Here is a 19,060-nt window from a genome sequence, read left to right as displayed (position 1 = left end):
TCCAGTATAGTCTCTCATTCTATTACAAACTTATCTTCGGCAAGTCTCTCAAGCTCTCTGTTGACAGACAAGGCTCCAAAAAACCATTCCAGCTCAAATGTGCCCATTCTTACCCATCCCCCAATAGGGGCATCAGTCAGACTATGGAAGGACAAACTGAACATTCTGTTCAAAGGAAAAGCACCAAGCTATCTCAGGCTCTCCAGTTTTATTACAGGACATGCTAGGGATGGGGGAAGAAAGACAGGGGGGTGACAAGATGACAGCTGGGGATGTACAGGGCCACCTGATGAAGACTCAGAAAGCCCCAGCAATCAATACTTTCTATAGGACTGCTCAGAGAACCTGGCGGAGCTATTGACACCTGCTCTGTTTAGTCTGATCAGAAGACATGATTTGAAAGGATTTCCTTCCCACCACAGGGGGAAATGAGCCAGGTCACCCCCCAAAACTGAGAAATAGCCTTTAGAGTCATGTGGGTTTGGATCACAACTCTGGTCCTCTGAGTGACCCTGGGAAGTCACTTTGCTTCCCTACGACTCCAATGTCTTCCTCTGAAAATGGGGGCAATTTTCCAATTCATGGTTTGTTATGAGAAAATGTATGTGATCGTCACAGGGCACCCCAGAGACAAGACTCTTGGGAGCCAGAGAGTGTGAGGGGGCTCTCGGTGGTGATTCCAGGGGCAGGCAGGGGAGTAGGACTCGGGGAAAGTCTACGTGCCTTCCTCCTCTCCTTTGCTGAAGCCTGAGCCCCTGGTGAGGCTGGGGAAAGAAATGGCACCCAGGGGCCTGGCTGATGTCAAGAAGGCTCTGATGGGACTGAGTTCAAGGCGGTTCTTGGGAGTGTGGAGCACAGGACAGAGCTGGGACATACTGAGCCTTGACTGCTTGTAAAAAGTTGGAAGAGAAGAAAGATGGGCTTATTTTTCCCGTGTGCAACTGCGAGGACATCAAGCTGGGTCCCTTTGGGATTTCAGACCCAGCCATCATTCGGCTGCTGCTAGGGGAAGCCACTGCACCCTTCTTTCTCCTCAGCAGAGTTTTAAAAAATATAAACTGTGAGAAAGTTCTTATAAAAACACTTTTCTGTATGCATAAAAAAGGCTGGCCATGGTAAAGATGTTCACCAAGTCCCCAAAAGTAGCCAGTGGGAACCGGTGGCCATCCCGTGGTAAGGGAGTTGACCAGCAGTACCCTGGGGGCCTAGACAGTACTGGCAATAAGAAAGGCTGCCCTCTTTGACTGGGCTACACTTCTGTGGAACAGGGGTCAGGTGGCAGGAACCTATCACAACCTACTTCTCCGCGAACTTCTCCAACTCCCCGCACAGGCCTGGGCTGGGGTCATCAGGTCAGCGGGCTGAAGGGGAGCAGTATGACAGTATGGTCTCCACTTCTGTAGAGGGGCTCTGTGCACAGACAGCTGTCTCCAGCTGACAATGACCCCGGCTGGGGGCACTGTGCACAGAGGATGGCCAGCATAGAAGGCTCCAGACAGGCATAGGGCTGCCAGCCTGTTCCCTTGGGCCAAACTCTTTCAACTCCTTTGGCTTGAAAGGGGAGCCTAGAAAAAAGGGACCCTTTGTCTTTCCAGCCCGCTCCTTGTCCACGCCGAGGTCCTGAACTATGTCACTGTGTGGAAGGTCCAGGGAGATCTCCCCAGACCCTTTTTGAGGGGACTTGAAGAAGTTCTTGGAACCAGGTGAGCTTCTAGTGGTAGCAGGCTTAAGCTCAGTCACATGACCAGGCAGGCAGGCCCCCTCATCTCACCATCATCAGTCAGGCTACGTGAAGGTGGCGGCCTCAGTTGACCTTGGACTTCTCTGGGCAGCCTGGAGATGAGGTGGGTGCCACTTCCAGTCTGAAATGGACTCAGGGCACTGTGGCTCCAAGGCGTGTGGATTCTGTCTGCCAGGTTTTTCACCAGGTCCAGGTTCTCTAGGGACTAGGCACACTAGGGCTGGAGGAGGGGCAGGCCACGCCGGAGTCCTTCCCTCAGGAACTGCATATAGGTAGCTGTGGATGGGTCCTCAAAGGTGGATGAGAAGCTGAAGACGTTATTGTTCTCCATGTCTTCGGGCTTCATGGAGGTGATGTCCAGGAAGTAGTTGGCGTTGATGTGGTGGACCTGAGGAAGGACCGGGTGAGAACTTCGGAGGCCACAGGCCACATCTACCCAGGCCAGCTCAGCTTCCACCAGCTTCAGGCTATTGCACTGAGGATGTATCATACTAGAGATGCCCAGGCTGTTCCCTTTTTCATCAGCTCCCAGGGTAGGAACCAGTAACCCAGGCCTTTCTTCCCTGGCTCCTTAATACTTCCAAGGACTTTTCTCACCTGAGCCTGGATCAGCAGAAGCTTCAAGCACACTGTGCTTCCTCTCCCATCCAGCCCCAGTTCCTGTTCCTGGCTACCACCCACTAACAGCTAGCCAGCACACTCCTCTCCGGTGGCCCTGTCCTCCTCCTCCTACTCCTCTGGCAAAACTGAGACCGAAGATGGGGCAGCTGTTCTGAGTGGGAGCCTCAATCTACCAGTATGAAAATGGGCACATTTTCCAAAGATGCTGCGACCTGACGCCAGGCCCTCTAAGCAGCCCTTAGAAAGAAGGGGAACCTTGGCTCAGGCTAGTCCCTCTATTCCTCTCTACCCTTCTTCCCTGGCTAAAGTGGTCCAGGGAGCCTTCCCTTGGGCCATGTTTTGTCCACTGAACCAACAGGGTTCTCTAGGGGACATGTTTGGCTCTGTCACTGTACCAAAAGCCTTGCTGTACCCTCCCCAAAGCACCTCTGAAGTCGGCTTAGGATCATTATGCCAGTGATAGACACCACTAGTTGTGTCCCCGGCCTGCTGTCACTGTCGCTGGGTACCTACCACCGTGCCGTTGGGCAGGCAGATCATCATCTCCACCGGAAAGCTGTACTTCTCCAAGTGCAGGCCTGCCAGCTCCCTGTGGAGTGGGTTCTCCTGCTGGATCTGTGGAGACAGGAGACTTCCTGGTATCTGGGCCCAGTGCTGTCTTGGTGACTCCCACAGGCTGCTCCCCTTACCGCTTGCTCACCTGCAGGTCTTCCAGCTCCTTTACCAGGGACCAGGTACTGATGAAGCTTTCATTGAGGAGAGTGAGTATGGGCGGGCTTTCCAGGACAGTCTCCCGGAGAGTCCGCCCGGAACCTGTTCAGAGCAAGGCCAAGGGTGAGTAGCCCTGATTATACAGCAATGACCTCAGTTTATGTAAATTCCGTGGGGTTTCGGAATGTCTCCATACCCAGGTGATGTAACAGGTTGAAAGAGTAGATAGAAGCTAGGCGTGGTGGCACACACCTGTATCCTAGCACTCAGGAGGATTACCACAAATTCAGGGCCAGCCTGGGCTACATGATGAGTTATAGGCTAGCCTGGGCTACAGACTGAGAACCTGTCTCAAGAAATGAAAAGCCAAGAACAAACTCTCAAGGAGTAGACACCAAATGAAGGTGGTGGTGGGGTCACTATGGACATACTGGCATGCTAAGCTGAGGTTGGGGGTGGCCCAGAGTCTGCTCACAGTGACCAATTCTTTTTCCTTTTCTATTTTTTAAAAGACTTATTTATTTTTTATGTGCACTGGTGTTTCCCCTGCATGTATGGCTGTATGAGGACATCAGATCCCCTGGAACTGGGAATTATAGACAGTTTTATGTGGGTGGTAGGAATTGAACCCAGGTCCTCTGGAAGAGCAGCAATGCTCTTCTTAACCACCGAGCCACCTCTCCAGTCCCAGTGACAGATTCTTAATCCCACTTAGTTGTCTGTCTCTAGGGCCTTTACACAGACACTTTCCACTCAAACCCTCTTCCTCCTGTCATGTGACACACCTCTACGCTGTCTCTCAAAGTCTCAGTTTAAATGTCACTTTCTCCAAGAAGCCTCCCAGCTCCTCCAGCTTCACATCTGTTACCCCACTTTGCCTTGTACGCCACTCCCTGCCCTTGGGTTACCTGCCCTGCATCTGCATCTACACCACACGGGGATAATGCGTAGCTAAGGCAGGTACCCATAATGTAGGCTCGGTAACAAGATGAGGGCGGGGCATTGTTTATCTCATCATTGAACTAACCATTGGACACCCAGAGAACTTTCTAGAAGGTCTTTGGTGAATATTCCAGATAAGGAATGCAAGCCCAGCTTCTGGAACTGTTTCCTCTCTCATGTGTAGATTTTACTTTACAGAGTACAAGATATATTGACACCCAATGTCAGGACTGGTATGCTCTGCCCATTTCATGGTTGAGAAAACTGAGACTCAGTACAAGGATCAGTAAAGTGGCCAAGCATGAACACATCTGCCTGGCCTTTTTCCTCCACTTTGCATTGTGTTCTAGGCTCACCCATATACTGCAAGTGTCCCTGGAACCTCAGCAGCCCAATCCTCATGGCTCGAAGTCCTGTTTGTCCCAGAGCCTCTTGTGACCCATCCATAGGGTATGAAATTTCCCACTTCCCCTTAGAGCTGACCAGGGGTTCCCTCACCTCAGCAGGACTGGTCGTCCAGGGCCCCCCACAGCAAGATGGAATGAACCAGTTTGTTCTCAGCCTTGGCTCTGTCAAAGGCCTCCGTGAACGGCAGGTAGTTGACCTGTGGTCAAACCAAGATAGAGGCTACTGAGTGGCTGGGGTCCTGTTTGTGGTTGTGCTGGGAAAGTAGGCGTGTGTGTGTGTGTGTGTGTGTGTGTGTGTGTGTGTGTGTGTGTGTGTATGGCTGAGCCATGTGATCCTTCTCCAAGTTCAGAGTAGCAGAGGGGAGTCCCATGCACCAACGTTCCAGCACAGTGCCATGACTAGACCAGAGCGCCCAGTCTTGGCCTCATGGGGTCTTCTCCCGGCCTTCACACCCAGCCTCACCTTCTTGAAGGGGTACATGGCCACCTCTAGGCGCCGGGCTGCTTCTTCCCAGTTCAGCTCCTGGTGCCACTTGATCTCCTCAAACACAAACTGGAGGGGTTCTCCCGAGGGCAGGCGGCTGTCAATCATGTTGCCATCCTCATCCAAGACCACAGAGGGCACTGAGGGGCCCGCAGCCTCCAGCTCCATCTGGGCCGGAAGTCAGTGGTGAGGGGTGTCTCAGAGAGGGGCCCTGAGAAACCTTCAGGGATGGTCTACTCTGCAGAAGTGGGGAGATGGGGCTCAGGGCAAGGCCTTGCAGCTGAACATATCTGGGTAGGGGCACCTGAGTGTTTACCTGGGGGACGTAGCCAATGTCCACCTCCATGTTGCTGGTCTCACTGGCCCCATACAGCCACTCCATGTCCACATTCAGGGACCTGAGGATGGTCAGGGTTAAACAATATTGCCACCAAAGCCCAGGTGCCATCTAGTTAAACGCAAGCAGCTAAAGACAGACACCATAGGTGTTAGTTGGGATTCTGACGGCAGAGCCTGGGCCAGGCCTGGATAGTGCACATGGCTCTCATAGAATGACCCATATACTTCTCATAAGCCTTTGTGTCAGAGAGAGGGCCAGCGCCTCCCTGCAGGACACAGGATGAGGCAACAGTAAGAACCAGGTTGGTGCTGAAGCCCTAGAAGGACCTCCTGGCTGGCTCTCACCTGTGGAGGACAGAAGTCTGGCTCGGTCACTGCAATCTGAAGGTCTGCCACATGGGGGAGCCCCAGGACCGCGTAGTCTCTGCACAGTGACTACCCTCAGAGGTGTCCCTGGGACCTGATTCTTAGACACAGTCCTAGAAGCAGTCGATTCTGGCTAGTCATCTATCCTCTGTGTTATTTGGTCCTTGAATCAGGTACACTGAAGCCAGCTTCTGCCCCAGCACTGGGCTCAACTCATGAGGGGAGCTAGGTAGACCACCATGTTTCTTTCTGCCCTACTTCTCTAGAGAGATAAGTTCAGACTCTCCAACCATTGTTACCCCTGATCCATGAGTACAATAGTCAGCCTTCTACTAGGATGGTGAGGAAACTGAGGCCCAGAGAGGGCCAGAGCCTTGCCCACAGCCACACAGCCCCCTGCTACCAAGAGCAAGTTTTGAATTGGGGCCTCAGGACTCCCAGCTCTTGCATAAGACCTCCATGGGCCTGCTTAAAGTGTACTTGCTATTAGAGAAGACTCTTGAACCTTGCACTCCCCAACACTCCACCCCTTGGTCCCCAGATCTGCGGATGGGGCTGACCCAGAACAGGCAAATAACTAGCATAAGTGGTTGTCCCAGAAGTCCCACTAAGGCCCTGTGATGAATGCCTTCTCTCAAGCCTGTATATGTGGTGTTTCCTTCCCTCCCCCAGGGCTTTGACTAGATGTCACCTCCTCTGGGAAGCCTCCCTGGACTCTCATGGGCCCTGCAGAGCTGCTGACCTTCCCCTCGGTGGCACACGTAGGCTAGGTTCCAAATAGGCTAGACTATTTAGGAGGACAAGAGAAAGCGAGTCTAGGGAGGGCCCGCGGCAGCTGCAGGACAGTAGCTGGCTTGCTTGGCCCTAGGGCCATGGCTTTGCCCTTAGCCTTGGTGTTGGGCTCCCAGGGAGACGGAAGGAATGCAGAGTGTCTGGAGATATCTGTGAGACCACTTAACTGTCTCCTGCTGCCTCTTCTTGGTCAGCAACAAGTCCCTCCCAGTTGGTGGTGCTGGGGATGGGGGAAAGGGCAGAGACTGAAGGGTCTACGTGCCCCTTGATTTCTGAGCTCAGGGAACTGAGTTATAGCAGCAGCAGAACACAGGAGAAGGGTGCTGAGGCTATGCCAGGACTCGCTCCTACCTGTGATTGGGCACAAACAGCCTGAAGTCACGGATGTGTGTAGCATCTTTGGATAAGATGATGTGGCCGGTGAACTGGCCCGGCGAGAACCAGAAGGGGAAGTCAGGAGGCTCGCTGAGCTGGAACTCGGCGTGGATCCTGTTGGGAGTGGAGTTTGCTAAGCCTGAATCCCTCCCCAATCTCTTCCAGAGCCCAGGGAGCCTTGGCCAGACTCTTGTGCAATCAGGGACAAGGAGAAAGCAGGAGATACTGCAAATGTCACTACTCTAGAAGGCTCTGTGCCACCTTCCTGAGAAGCCTTGTCCTGACCCTCTCTGACCATCCTCTCTCCAGATTGTGTGTGTGTGTCCTATATCTGGGATCTGTGTGTAGATGATGCCACCCTGGCCACCAGCTAGTTCCAGCTCAGGGCTAAGCAAGTTCCAGACTCCTCTCCCCAAATCGTGTGCCCTCTGAAGGAAGTTATTACTCCCCTGACCCACTGAGGCTCAGAGAGCAGAAGCCCAACAGGGAGGGAGGTGGTAAAGTTGGGGGGTCTCTAGCTTGGTCTTTTCCTACACTCCCAAGCACTGTGACACTCACCGGAACATCACAGTGTAGTAAGAATCGCTGATGGCAGTCAGGCAGGCCACGGTGCCCTGAGGGGCAAAGCGGGTCTTCACGAAGGGGCGCGGGTGGAACATGCTCAGTAGCCGGTGGATGATGACCTAGGGACGGAGGGAAGAGCCTAGCTGGCTTGTTGGGCCCTGGGCCTGGATCCATAAGCTGAGGGAGAGCTCTGGACCCGAAGGCCCAAGAGAAGGAGACTGGGGGAGGGATGCCTGGTACCTGTGTCCCGGTTCAGTCAGGAAGAGCCACTCCTGAGGTGGCTCCAGGTGGGACCTGCATCTCCCTGTGCTGTCCTTACCTCCTTGCCCTTGGGCGGCGGCGGGTAGAAACGGTTGTTGGACAAATAGCCCGTGAAGACGCTCAGCTCCCCAGGGATAATCCACCAGGGCTGGCCCAGCTCCTGACCTGGAGGGGGCAGGAAGGGCCGGAAGTGGCGGGCGGCAAACACTGCGCTTGGCGAGGCTGCTGTTGTCCAGTTGCGGAGGCCTGACAGAGCGAGGCGGGAGACCTGGGACGGGAAGCCAAGGCTCTAGGATGCCCTGTCCCTCAAGGCCAGCTAAACCAGAGGCTGGGACAGGAGAGGGAGCATGGCGAAGGCCATGCCTCAGAGATGGCCACAAGCTTAACACTGTCCTGCTAGAGAGAGAGAGAGAGAGAGAGAGAGAGAGAGAGAGAGAGAGAGAGGAGAGAGAGAGAGAGAGAGAGAGAGAGGCCCACCTCACACACAACCTGCTCTGGCTTCAGTGGCTTTTCAGGCCCAGCCCAGGGCAGGGCAGCTGTGTAGCTGGAGAGATGCTGCCTGGCCTAGAACAGACAGGGTGGTGGAGCAGGTCCTACTCCCAGCCTCAGCCTCTGTATAAAATAAGCCTCTAGCCAGTTCCAAGTGCCAGGCCCCCTGTTACAACTCTTCCATCTGTAGCTCCTGTGACCTTACGGATCATAAGCAGCTGTCTGCATAGCCGTCTGCAGGTGCTGTACCCCCTGAAGCATCATTACCAAGACAGGGAGTGCCATCCCCTTAGGGATGTGGACCACTGGAAAACTGCCCATCCTTGCTGGGGAGCAGACCCCTCCCTCCCTTTCTACCTTTACTATGCAAAAAGAGCCAGGCTTGGAGAGAGGCAGGAGGAGGAGGAACGGTCCAGGGAGTTCCCATCCAGAAGAATCTAACAGACAGGTTCTCAAAGGAGGGTCAGGCTGAGCTGCCTGCCTGACAGTCCTGCTCACAGTCTGGCCATCCCTGCAGGGCATTGCCAGAGGAGGGGTTCTGGGTGCTGGACACTGCCCTACCTCCTGGAGTGAAATGGTCCCTCTGGTTTCTATCTCACTACCATTCCTACCGTTCTTGGGGAGCCCTCTGCGGGGACAATCAATCCCTCCATTCTAGGTCTCCCCAAGAAGGTCGAAACTGTGTTTCTGCTTACATGCAGAATCCCTGACATGCACCGGACACCTGAATGCTTTGTGTCCCAAGCGGTGTTCTTACAGCCCTTACTTAGGCAAATAGCACACCCAGCATGGGTCCCCAGCCAGGAGTTTGAGTCACCTGCTTTGCCCCACACTTCAGCAACAGGCACACCCCACCCGCTCTTTCTTCCTCTCTATCCTCTGGTCCGTTCCCTCCCTCTATCCCCCTGCCTCTACCCACTCTAGGAACTGGTCGGCTTGCAAGAACTCCCCCTCCATCCCCAGCCCGGAGAACACAAATCTAATTTCCCAATCAACCCACCGAGACATTTGGCTTCTGCAAAACCAAGGCTAGAAGTCAGTCAGGCAAAGAGACCCTCAGGAATCTAGCCTCCTCTCAAAGCCCCATTAGCCACTCAGAGGCCTTGGGCCAGCCACACCTGCCCTCTGGCCTACCTGCCTGCCACCTTTTGCTGCAGGCTCTCCCTCAGGCAGAGTGGGGCTTTGCCCAGCAAGTACAGGCTGGGCATGGAGAACGGCTGCTTGTGGGAACAGCGGGGAAAGAAGGTGGAAAGCAAACCCAGTAAATAGGAAGAAAACCCAAAGGATCTGGTAGGAGAGGTGAAAGCCAGTGGGGGGGGGGAGGGGGCATGACCCTGCAATGGGCCCTCTGTGTCCTCAGGGCCTTGAGCTGGGAAGAAGATAGCAACACAAGCACCTGCCTGCCTCCCCACTCCTCTCCCTCAGGGGCTCATGCTCCCCACAATCCCCACCAGAGGCTGAACATGCAACAAGCCATTGGCATTTGACAGAGGGCCTGTCACATGCCAGGAGTTGGCTATGCGTCCAGGAAATAGATGGGCAGAAAGTACCCATTACCCAGACTCCTTCTCTAACTCACCCCCATCCTGGGGACAGCCTGTCAGCTGTTACCCCTGTCAGGAAGCGCTCCCAACTTCCCTGGGTAGGGAAGAATTGCTTATGCAGCTTCCTCCTACTCCCCCACCAGACTGAACTGGAAAGCAAGCTCGGCTTCTTGAATGCCATGGGCACATGAGGGATGCTGACAGGCCTGAGGAGGAGGGCACAGGCCTGTCCTCAGGAGCAAGTGTCTTGTCATCAGTAGTCTTGTCATCAGTGGCCTCTCCTGTGCTGTTACCCAGGCCCTACTCACCCCTAGGAAGCCATCTTTGCTCTTGGTCATGGTCTCCGTGAGTAGAGGCTGGAATCGGGCTTCTATGGTAAGAGTCTCCTCGCTGGGGTCATGGGGCAGCTCGTCCTCCTCGTAGCTGGCCACAGGAACTGACCCTATGGGACAGAGTTGTCTGGAGAGGCCGGCCCTTGGACCCCAAGCTTCACTTCTCTCAGGATGCTTATGACAAGGGAGCTAGTCTTAGGGACAGAGCTGATAACTAAGTCACCATGCACAGGGTTCTATTTTCCCCACAGCCCAGGAGCACACGATGTCATTAGCAACTCCATTTCACAAATAAGTGGAGATGACATCACGTCCCCATTGTCACATACTAGGCAAGGGGATGGGGGGGGGGGGAGTCAGGATTCAAAGCCAGGCCTGTGTCACTCTGGGTCCACGATCAGTTATGATCGCCTTCCGGATCTTAGACTACTGTGAGGATGAAGTCAAGGGGATTTGCAAAAAGAAAAGCAAGATGTCATAGCCTGAAGTCATCAGATGAGCACAGGTGGGAGGAGACTTGACTTGCTTCTCCCTGATCTCTTGGCTTGGCCTCCCTGCGGGAGGAGTTTAGGGCTGGCAGATCTCACAGCTCTCCCATAGGGAGATGCCAAGATCCTCATATTCTTCATGTGGATGGAGCCATGAGGCAGGGCTAAAGGGAGAAAAGCCGACTTCCAGAGCAATGACAGAATAGGTCTAGGACAGAAGCATGCTAGCCCTGTCCTACAGACCCCCAAGGATGGATGAAGGTACAGAGACCACTTCCGGCACTTGGCGGCACTGGTCACTAGCCAAGCTGGATGGCGTACATCACAGAGAGCTATCAGAGTCATCCCAAGTACCTGGGCTGCTTGGCCACACTGCAGCCACTCAGAGCCCACCTCTGCCTGCCGAGTGGAACCTTCAGGGGTTAGACACACAAAACTGCCCTTTTCAGTAGCAGTCCCCAGCAGCCCTGTTCAGAAGATGGCTCAGCCAGACCGCTCCGCTCTGAGAGGGCCTGCCACATAAGCCTGACTTGACTTCTATTCCAGAAACATGTGCTGCACAACAGAAACGGGGGGGGGGGGGGGGCGGGTTCTGCCTCAGTGGGGTGGACGGTAGAGACCGACTTCCAAAAGTTGTCCTCTGACCTCCAGGTTTGTGCTGTGGCACATGCATACAGGCAATAATAATAAATATTTTTAGATGATTTTTGTTACATTAGACAGGGTTTCTCTGTGTAAGCCTGGCTGTCCTGGAACTCACCTGTAGACCAGGCTGGCCTTGAACACAGAGTTCCACCTGCCTCTGCCTCCCAAGTGCTGGGATTAAAGGTGTGCGCCACCACTGCCCGGCTTAGTTGTTATTTCTTTATCTGTTAGGCAATGCTTTAAAACCTTGTTGTTATTTATTTGAGACAAACTCCTAGGCTGGCCTGCAACTTGGTATGTAGATAGGGCTGGCCTTAAATTTGTGGTGCAATTCCTTCTCTGGCTCTTGTATACCATCTTCTCTGGCCAGTAAAATTTTAAAACAGCAATATGGAAACAGACAAAGGAAGAGAAGATTATGCAGGGTTATTATTGGTTTGCCTTACATATTGAATGATTTTAGTGGTAACTGTTAAGAATAACTGGACCTCTGGGCGCTGATGGCATATGCCTTTAATCTCAGCACTCAGGAGGCAAAGGCTGGTGCATCTCTGAGTTCAAGGTCAGCCTGGCCTACAGAGGGAGTCCAGGACAGCCAGGGCCACAAGAGAGAAAGCCTGTCTTCAAAAACAAAACAAAAACCAGAATAAGTGGGCCTTGATGGCTACAACCTTTTCTGTTCTTGTAGACAGCATGTCTCAAAAACAAAACAAAGTAACCCGATGTGGTAGTGCAGACCTACAATCCCAGCTACTTGGAAAGCTTAAGGCAGAAGAACCCTAAATTCAAGACTAGTCTGGACTCTAGAGTGAGTTTACGGCCAGCTTGGGCAACTTAGTGGGACTCTTTTCTATTTTAAAATTAAAAGTAAAAGATGGGGCTGGAACAATGGCTCAGTGGTTAGACGCATTGGCTGCTCTTCTAGGTTCAAATCCCAGCTCTGACATGGTGGCTCACAGCTGCCTGTAACTCTAATGCCCTCTTCTGGCCTCTGTGGGTACTGCACTCAAATGGTGCATACACATGCAGACATACACATAAAATAATCTTTTAAAATTTACATTTTCACCTGACCATGCTCCTGTAGCAGTGACCACAGAACCCTGGGTCAGCAAGTGGCCATCCTCCACACCCCTCCCTGAAACCTGGCAAGCTCACGATGATTTTGTACCTGCCCCTGTGAGTACTTGCTTTCTCCTTCCCCTGCCTCTCGTCCACTGACAGCTGGTGCCAACTACATGCCTAAGATCATAAGTTTGAGAAATAGTAGATCAAATTGGGGACATTGAAGCAAGAGGCCTGGAAGTTGGGCGCCTGCCCGGGCTTTACAGCTTAGTGAGACTCACAGGCTCGAGCCCGTATCTACTGGGGAAACATTTGAGTAACACAAGCAAACCTCTGTGTTCAGTCTCCACAAGTTGGGGGAAGGGAGAGAGGGCAACACAATAGCTGGGAAGATGGCTCCCTCACAAACATGAAATCAGATTCCCCAGAACCTGTGTAAAAAGCCAGGCAGGATCATATACACCTATAATCCCAGCTCCACAAGAAGGGAGCAGAAGGACCCCTGGCCACTTGCTGGCCACCAGCCTGGCATCCGTAGAAGAGCTCCGGGCTAAGGAGAGACTCTGCCTCAAACAAATGGTGGAAGGCACCAGGGCACTGACCCTCGAGGCTGTCCTCTGACTGTCACAGGCACACTGCACAGGAGCACAGAGTTCACCATGCACTGACACACAGCCTGGACGGGAGGGACGAGCACTTTATAATTCATTCATCTGAGACTCAGATTATCCTCCTCTTTATCGTAAGGAAATCGGCAATTGGCAGCTGGGAATTACACAACCTAGGCTTTAGAGCAGTGGCAACAGCTGTGGCCTGTTTGTGACTATCTGCCTACTGGCCGTTGCACCCAGCCTCTGAATCCTTAACCCTGTGAGCCAGGGCAGGGTCCTGTGAACAGGTGATCAGGTCTAGCCTGGCTCTCTGTCTTCTAGCCTGGAAAGCCGGAGAATCTGCCTGTGTCTTCATCGGTTGAAATACAGCTAAAGGGACAGTGTCCACACTGCCCAGGCCTGAGAAAGGAGTAAAGGCTGCACCTCTTCCAAGTGCTTCAAGTTGAGGATGTGGCCGGGGAGGTGGCTGGAGGGATGCTACTGGCACCGTTCACAAACATAATTGAAATGGACTTGGGTACCAAGGCAACTCATGTACCCACCCACCAGCCAGAAAGTGGTGAGGAGGGTGGGGTCCGGGCCCAGTTCCTTTTAGGCTTCCCTTGAGTACCCAGCCTCTCCGGTACCTGTCAGTTTCTCCGCAATGGGTTTGAATTCCTCTGGACTGATGTACATATCCTGGTCAGTGTCCAGCGAGGAAAAGAGAAAGAGGCCATCTGTCCCCAGGACCTTCAATGCCGATTCCTGTTGGTGAGGACGGGACTGAGCTGAGCATCGCCATGGGCCCCAAAGTCCCCATCCTAATCCCTGAGCAGGCAGCTGATTCCTGATAGAGCAGCGCCTGCCATCCTCTCCCAGAGTCCCCTCCACACTTGCCAGCCTCATTTGCTCAAATGTCACCTCCCAACAGTCCCAGAGTTCCTTGTCCCCTTTCCAGTGGCCGCTGGTCCCAGCTTCACTCTATGCCTTCGTCCATTGTCTACTCCGAGTTCCCTCCCTCCCCTCCCAAAGGCCTGGTCCTACTTTTTACTCGGTCCTGGCCATTGTCCCCTCCAGCCGCCCCAGTTCCCCCCTTCCCGGGTGCCGGGTAGAGCTTTGCTCTGCGCCTCTTTCTGCAGCCACTGTCATCCTCCTGTCCCCTCCGACCTGCCGCGCGGCCGCCTGGGCGTCGGCGAGGAGCGCGCAGGCCCGGGCAGCGGCGACGGCGGCGACGGCGGCCAGCAGGGCTCCGAGCAGCGCCAGGGCGCCGGCGCGGCGGCGGGGAGGCGCGGGCTGCGCGCCGGGGTCCGGGCTGTGCGGGCGGCGCAAGGCGGGGCGGGCCCGGCCCATGGCGGCGGCTCCCGGGCTCCCGGCGGCTGCGGGGACGGGGATCGCGCGGCGCAGGGCAGGCGGCGCGGGGCGGAGCCGGGAGGGAGGGCGTCAGCAGGGCGGACTGCCGGCCCCTGGCTGCCCGGGGAAGAGGGAGGCCCCAGGGCATGGCGCCTGCTCAGCGGGTCCACAGGCCCTCTACCTCACCTCTTCCAAAATAAATAAAATAATAATAATAAAATTCTTTTAGACATTCTTTCACTCTGTAGCTCAGGCTAGCCTGGAACTCGCTGTGTTGTCCAAGCTGGCCCTGAACTTGCGATGATCCTCCTGTCTTTTGTCTTCAGCCTTCATATGTGATTACCCTCACCGCTGAGCCTGCGCACGGGCTCTTTCCCTTTCTCCCTCCTTTCCATCCAAAGTTCAGTTAGTTTTGCAAGACACGTGTGTGTGTGTGTGTGTGTGTGTGTGTGTGTGTGTGTGTGTGTGTGTGTTAGGACTCAAAACAACTCCTGGGGCCTGGGGAGGGCACAGTGGGTTGATATGGAAGCTTGTCCCCAGCACCCATGTTAAAAAGCCAGCTGTGCCCCCCCCCCACACCCACACATCTATTTGTTGCATAGGAAGGCTGAGGTAGAAGACCCCTGGGACTTGTCGGCCAGCTAGCCTAGCCAAACAGGCGAGCTCCGGGTTCTGTGAGAGACCCTGTCTCAAAAAATAAGTTGGAGAATGATAGAGAAAGAGACCTAATATCGCCACAATACACACACATACACATACACACGTACACACATATACATACACACACATACATACACATATACACACATATATATATACACACACATACATATACATACATACACACACATATACATACACACATATACATACACACATATACATACATACACATATACATACACACATGACTCACACACATATATACACATACACACACATATATACACAGATACACATGCACACATATACACACATACACACACATATACACACATATGTATACACACCTATATACACATACATACATGTACACACATAGACTCACACACATACATATATACACATGTACATGCACACACATATACACATACATATGCTCACACATGTACATACACATACATACTACATACACACACTCACACACATATACATACACACACACACACACACACTCAAATTCACTTTATAACACCAGAACAGAACATGCTGAACCGGTTTTAGACACACATAAAATTGAAGGTGGTGCTCAGTGGTCTCCAGTGATGGCTGGACTGGGCTGTTCTCTGCAGAAACCACAGAAGCTGCCACCTCCCCTTCATGATCCAGCTGAAGGGCCATTCTTCAGATCGCTCTTGATCACACACAGGTGAGCACTGAGACCTTCCCAGCCCCAGGCCAAGGTTCCCCTTGGTATGGAGAGTTCCAGAGGCCCCTCTGGAGTTCACAGAGACAGTCATAGCTGCTGGGCCTGCACCCCCAGTAGGTGGTGTAGTGCCAGTGGCTACCAGCTACATCTGCATCTTACTTCTGGAGAACCCTGGGCATACTTGGGAAGGGATTAGGCAAGGAAAGGATGCAACCGGAGGAAATGTTTTCCTCTCAGTCCATCCCCAGGGACCTACTTCCTGCCAGGCTTTCTTTAATTATATCGGGCTCTAAGGCCCCAAAGTGACTGCTCTTTCCCAGAGGCCAGCGGCTGGGCAGTTCTAGAGTTCAGTCTACAGGAAAGGTGTGTAACCTTTGGAGACCACCATCAAGTCCCATGCACTAGCGCCCCCTGGTGTGCACCCGATGGGAATTGGCTGGCTTAGCATGTTGCCTTATTTTGTTCCCAGCCACCTAGACAAGTTAAGTTTGCTGTTAGTTACTTAGTTAGTTAGTTAGTTAGTTAGTTTGTTTGTTTTGGGTTTTTCGGTCTTTGGTTTTTTGAAATAGGGTCTCTCTATGTAGCCCTGGCTGCCCTGGAACTTGCTTTGTAGACCAGGCTGGCCTCGAACTCATAGAGATCTGCCTGCTTCTGCCTCCCAAAGTTTTTTGTTTGTTTGTTTGTTTGATTGATTGATTGTTTTTTTTTAAGATTTATTTATTTTATGTATGTGAATACACTGTCACTGTCCTTAGACACACCAGAAGAGGGCATTAGATCCCATTACAGATGGTTGTGAGCCACCATGTGGTTGCTGGGAATTGAACTCAGGACCTCTGGAAGAGCAGTCAGTGCTCTTAACCGCTGAGCCATCTCTTCAGCCCCATCTGCCTGTTTCTTATTGAACTCTGTTGTGGGGATGAAGAGATGGCCCAGCAGTGGCTGCACAGCCGTGAGGACGGTTGTGGGGGTGAAGAGATGGCCCGGCAGTGGCTGCACAGCCATGAGGACCTGAGTTCACCTCTCCAGCACTCATGTAAATAAGTCAGTGTAGGCCCATCAGTGCTGGGTGGCTTCAGGCAGAGGTGGGGGGAAGGGGTTAGAGGGGTGGCTGTGGGAGTGTCCCCAGAGCTCACAAGCCAGCAAATCTAGATGATTGGTGACCTCCAGGGTTCAGTGAGGCCTTGAGACACAGGATGGTGAGCACGGCTTGACTTCACTGCTATTCTGTAGTACTTTGGTCACCAGCTGTCACCGCGCCATGAAGACAGGGCTTTGTTTTTTCCATTCAGGGCTTTCCAGAGGTGGGCCGCCACAGTGTCCATTGGGTAGTGTGGTGGTTTGAATATGCTTGGCCCATGGACTGGCACTATTGTTGGAGGAAGTGTGTCATTGTGAGGGTGGGCAATGAGACCCTCCTCCTAACCACGGAGGATCCAGTCTTCTCCTAGCTGCCTTAGAAACAAGAGGTAGAACTCTAAGCAACTCCAGCCCTGTGTCTGCCTGGACACTACCATGCTTCTGTCCTGATGATAATGGACTGAACCTCTGACCCCGTAAGTCAGCCCCAATTAAATGTTGTTCTTTATAAGAGTGGCCTTGGTCATGGTGTCTGTTCACAGCAGTAAAACCCTAACTAAGACAGATAGGTAGCTCCCAGGAACATTTCAGGACTGTGAGCCTGGCCTAGTTTTGTCCTGTTCCCTGACTACACATCCCCAGAGGATGAGGAGGACCTGACATCTGGTGTTGATGTCCCAAGCTCCTAACTGTACCACTTCCAACTCATTATAGCTAATGTTTGGGGACACCCTACATAAAACAGATGCCATTAGAAAACCAAATTCTGTTCTATGTGGAAGCACAGCTCACAGAGTGCAGAGCAGGTTAAGGGAGGGAAGATGGATGAGCCGGGTCCCCAGAAAACAAACGAGAGGAGGTGACTTTGCCAGGCTTCTTTTATTGATCACACTGGGGTTTTGTTAAAGGCGTAGATTTTATGCTAACATCTGCTGCCCAGGCAGGGGTGGGGGTTGGGAATGAGGGGTACAGGAGGGCCATGAGGGTGGAGTGGGGCCTAACTTGGTGGGTTACTTTAGGCAAGGGTGTGGGGCAGGGCGGGGCGGGGCGGGGGGAGGTTCTGTCTTAGTCCTGGCTTGTGTTTCTGTGATTCCTCCTTGTTTATATCTGTCTCTCTCTGTGTGAGTGTCTTTCTTTCTCTGCGACACACACACAGACACAGACACACACACACACACACACACACACACACACACACACACACAGGCTATCCTCCAGTAACTTCCTGTTCCCCAACTGTTTGGTGGGCTAGCCCTGAAGAGACAGTAGCTCCTGCAGAGGGCGCTGCAGCTCCCACCTTCTTTCCCCCCACAGCAAGTCCAGGAGTGCCATCTGATCATTCTTTTCTATGTCTGGGACCTGCGAAAGGGAAGCTTTTAGTCAAATTCCACCTCCATCTTCTTGGCAGCTGGTGATGAGACCGGCATATGGGAGAAGAGCGTCATTTTGGGAAACTGGCTCTTCTGGGGCCAAGGCAAGAATAACCTAAGCATACCTCGGCCTCTGAATTAATAAGGACCTATTGTGTGCCAGAAGGTGCCCTGTATCCCAGAACACAGTAGGGAGGAAGAGAAGGTGTTCCCGTATCAGAGTAGACTGTTCTGCAAGAGACTTGCTGACATACATAGCAAGGTAACTTCAGATAATGGTCATCCTAACAGAGCAAGTGAGGTAAGACGTGGGGACCGTGACGCTGGCACCACCTCAGCTGACAGGTGGCATTGACACGGCAGCCTGGGCAGAAGGAATAGGTCAGCTGTGGGGGAAACCATCCAGTCAAAGGGAAAAGTGAATGTGAAGGCCCTGAGAGAGATTGTGGGATGTGTTCAAGACCAAAGAGGGGGCTGGAGAGGTGGCTCAGTGGTTAGAGCACTAGCTTCCCTTACAGGGGATCTGGGTTCGATTCCCAGCATCCACACAGCGGCCCAGCAACATCTGTAACTTTCAGTTCCAGGAGATCTGATGATTCCTTCTGGCTTCTTTGGGCTCTTATGTGCACAGATTCACAAATGCAGGTGAAACACCTATGTATATGAAATATAGATAAATAAACAAAAAATAAAGAAAGGAAGAAGGCAGGGTGACTGACAGAGAGAGCAGCAGCAGATGGAGTTGGTGACAGGCAAGGACATCGGGGCTCCGGCAGGCTATGGCCATATGTTTTATTCCAGGCATGATATATAACCTCCTACCCCACCCCCAAGACAGGCTCTCTCATCTCCTAAGCTGGTCTCTAACTTGTTATATGGCTGAGGATGACCTTGAACTCACTCCTGGTCCTCCTGACCCTCCTGAGTGCTGGGGTTACAGTGTGCACCATAGGGCCAGAGGGACTTGTTATTCTCTCTTGTAATAGGATCTTCTTCTATAGACCAGGCTAGCCTGTGACTCTTGAGACTGTCCTGAGAACTGGCAGGGCTGTGTACACTGTGGTGGCCTGCTGTGACTTTAAAAACACAGAACACAACACACCCACCCTTCTCCTAGTCAACAGAGCAGAAACCC

General features: G+C 52.9%; 1 protein-coding gene across 1 annotated transcript; it reads right to left on the bottom strand.

Annotated features, from left to right (window-relative positions):
* Positions 1-193: 193 nt before the first annotated feature.
* On the bottom strand, positions 194-14,429 carry Selenon (selenoprotein N). The gene is made up of 12 exons (XM_034502916.2): positions 13,924-14,429; positions 13,404-13,521; positions 9,945-10,078; positions 7,662-7,871; positions 7,337-7,461; positions 6,755-6,892; positions 5,223-5,304; positions 4,886-5,074; positions 4,514-4,619; positions 3,063-3,175; positions 2,876-2,977; positions 194-2,129 (listed from the first exon to the last, which is right to left on the bottom strand). The coding sequence occupies exons 1-12, from the start codon at positions 14,104-14,106 to the stop codon at positions 1,956-1,958; spliced, it is 1,674 nt and encodes a 557-aa protein (XP_034358807.1). The 5' UTR covers positions 14,107-14,429; the 3' UTR covers positions 194-1,955.
* Positions 14,430-19,060: the final 4,631 nt, after the last annotated feature.

The sequence above is a fragment of the Arvicanthis niloticus genome, chromosome 5 (assembly GCF_011762505.2).
Source record: "Arvicanthis niloticus isolate mArvNil1 chromosome 5, mArvNil1.pat.X, whole genome shotgun sequence".
In the NCBI taxonomy this organism is placed as follows: Eukaryota; Metazoa; Chordata; class Mammalia; order Rodentia; family Muridae; genus Arvicanthis; species Arvicanthis niloticus.
Note: the sequence above shows the minus strand (reverse complement) of the source record. Positions and strands in the feature narration are given on the sequence as shown.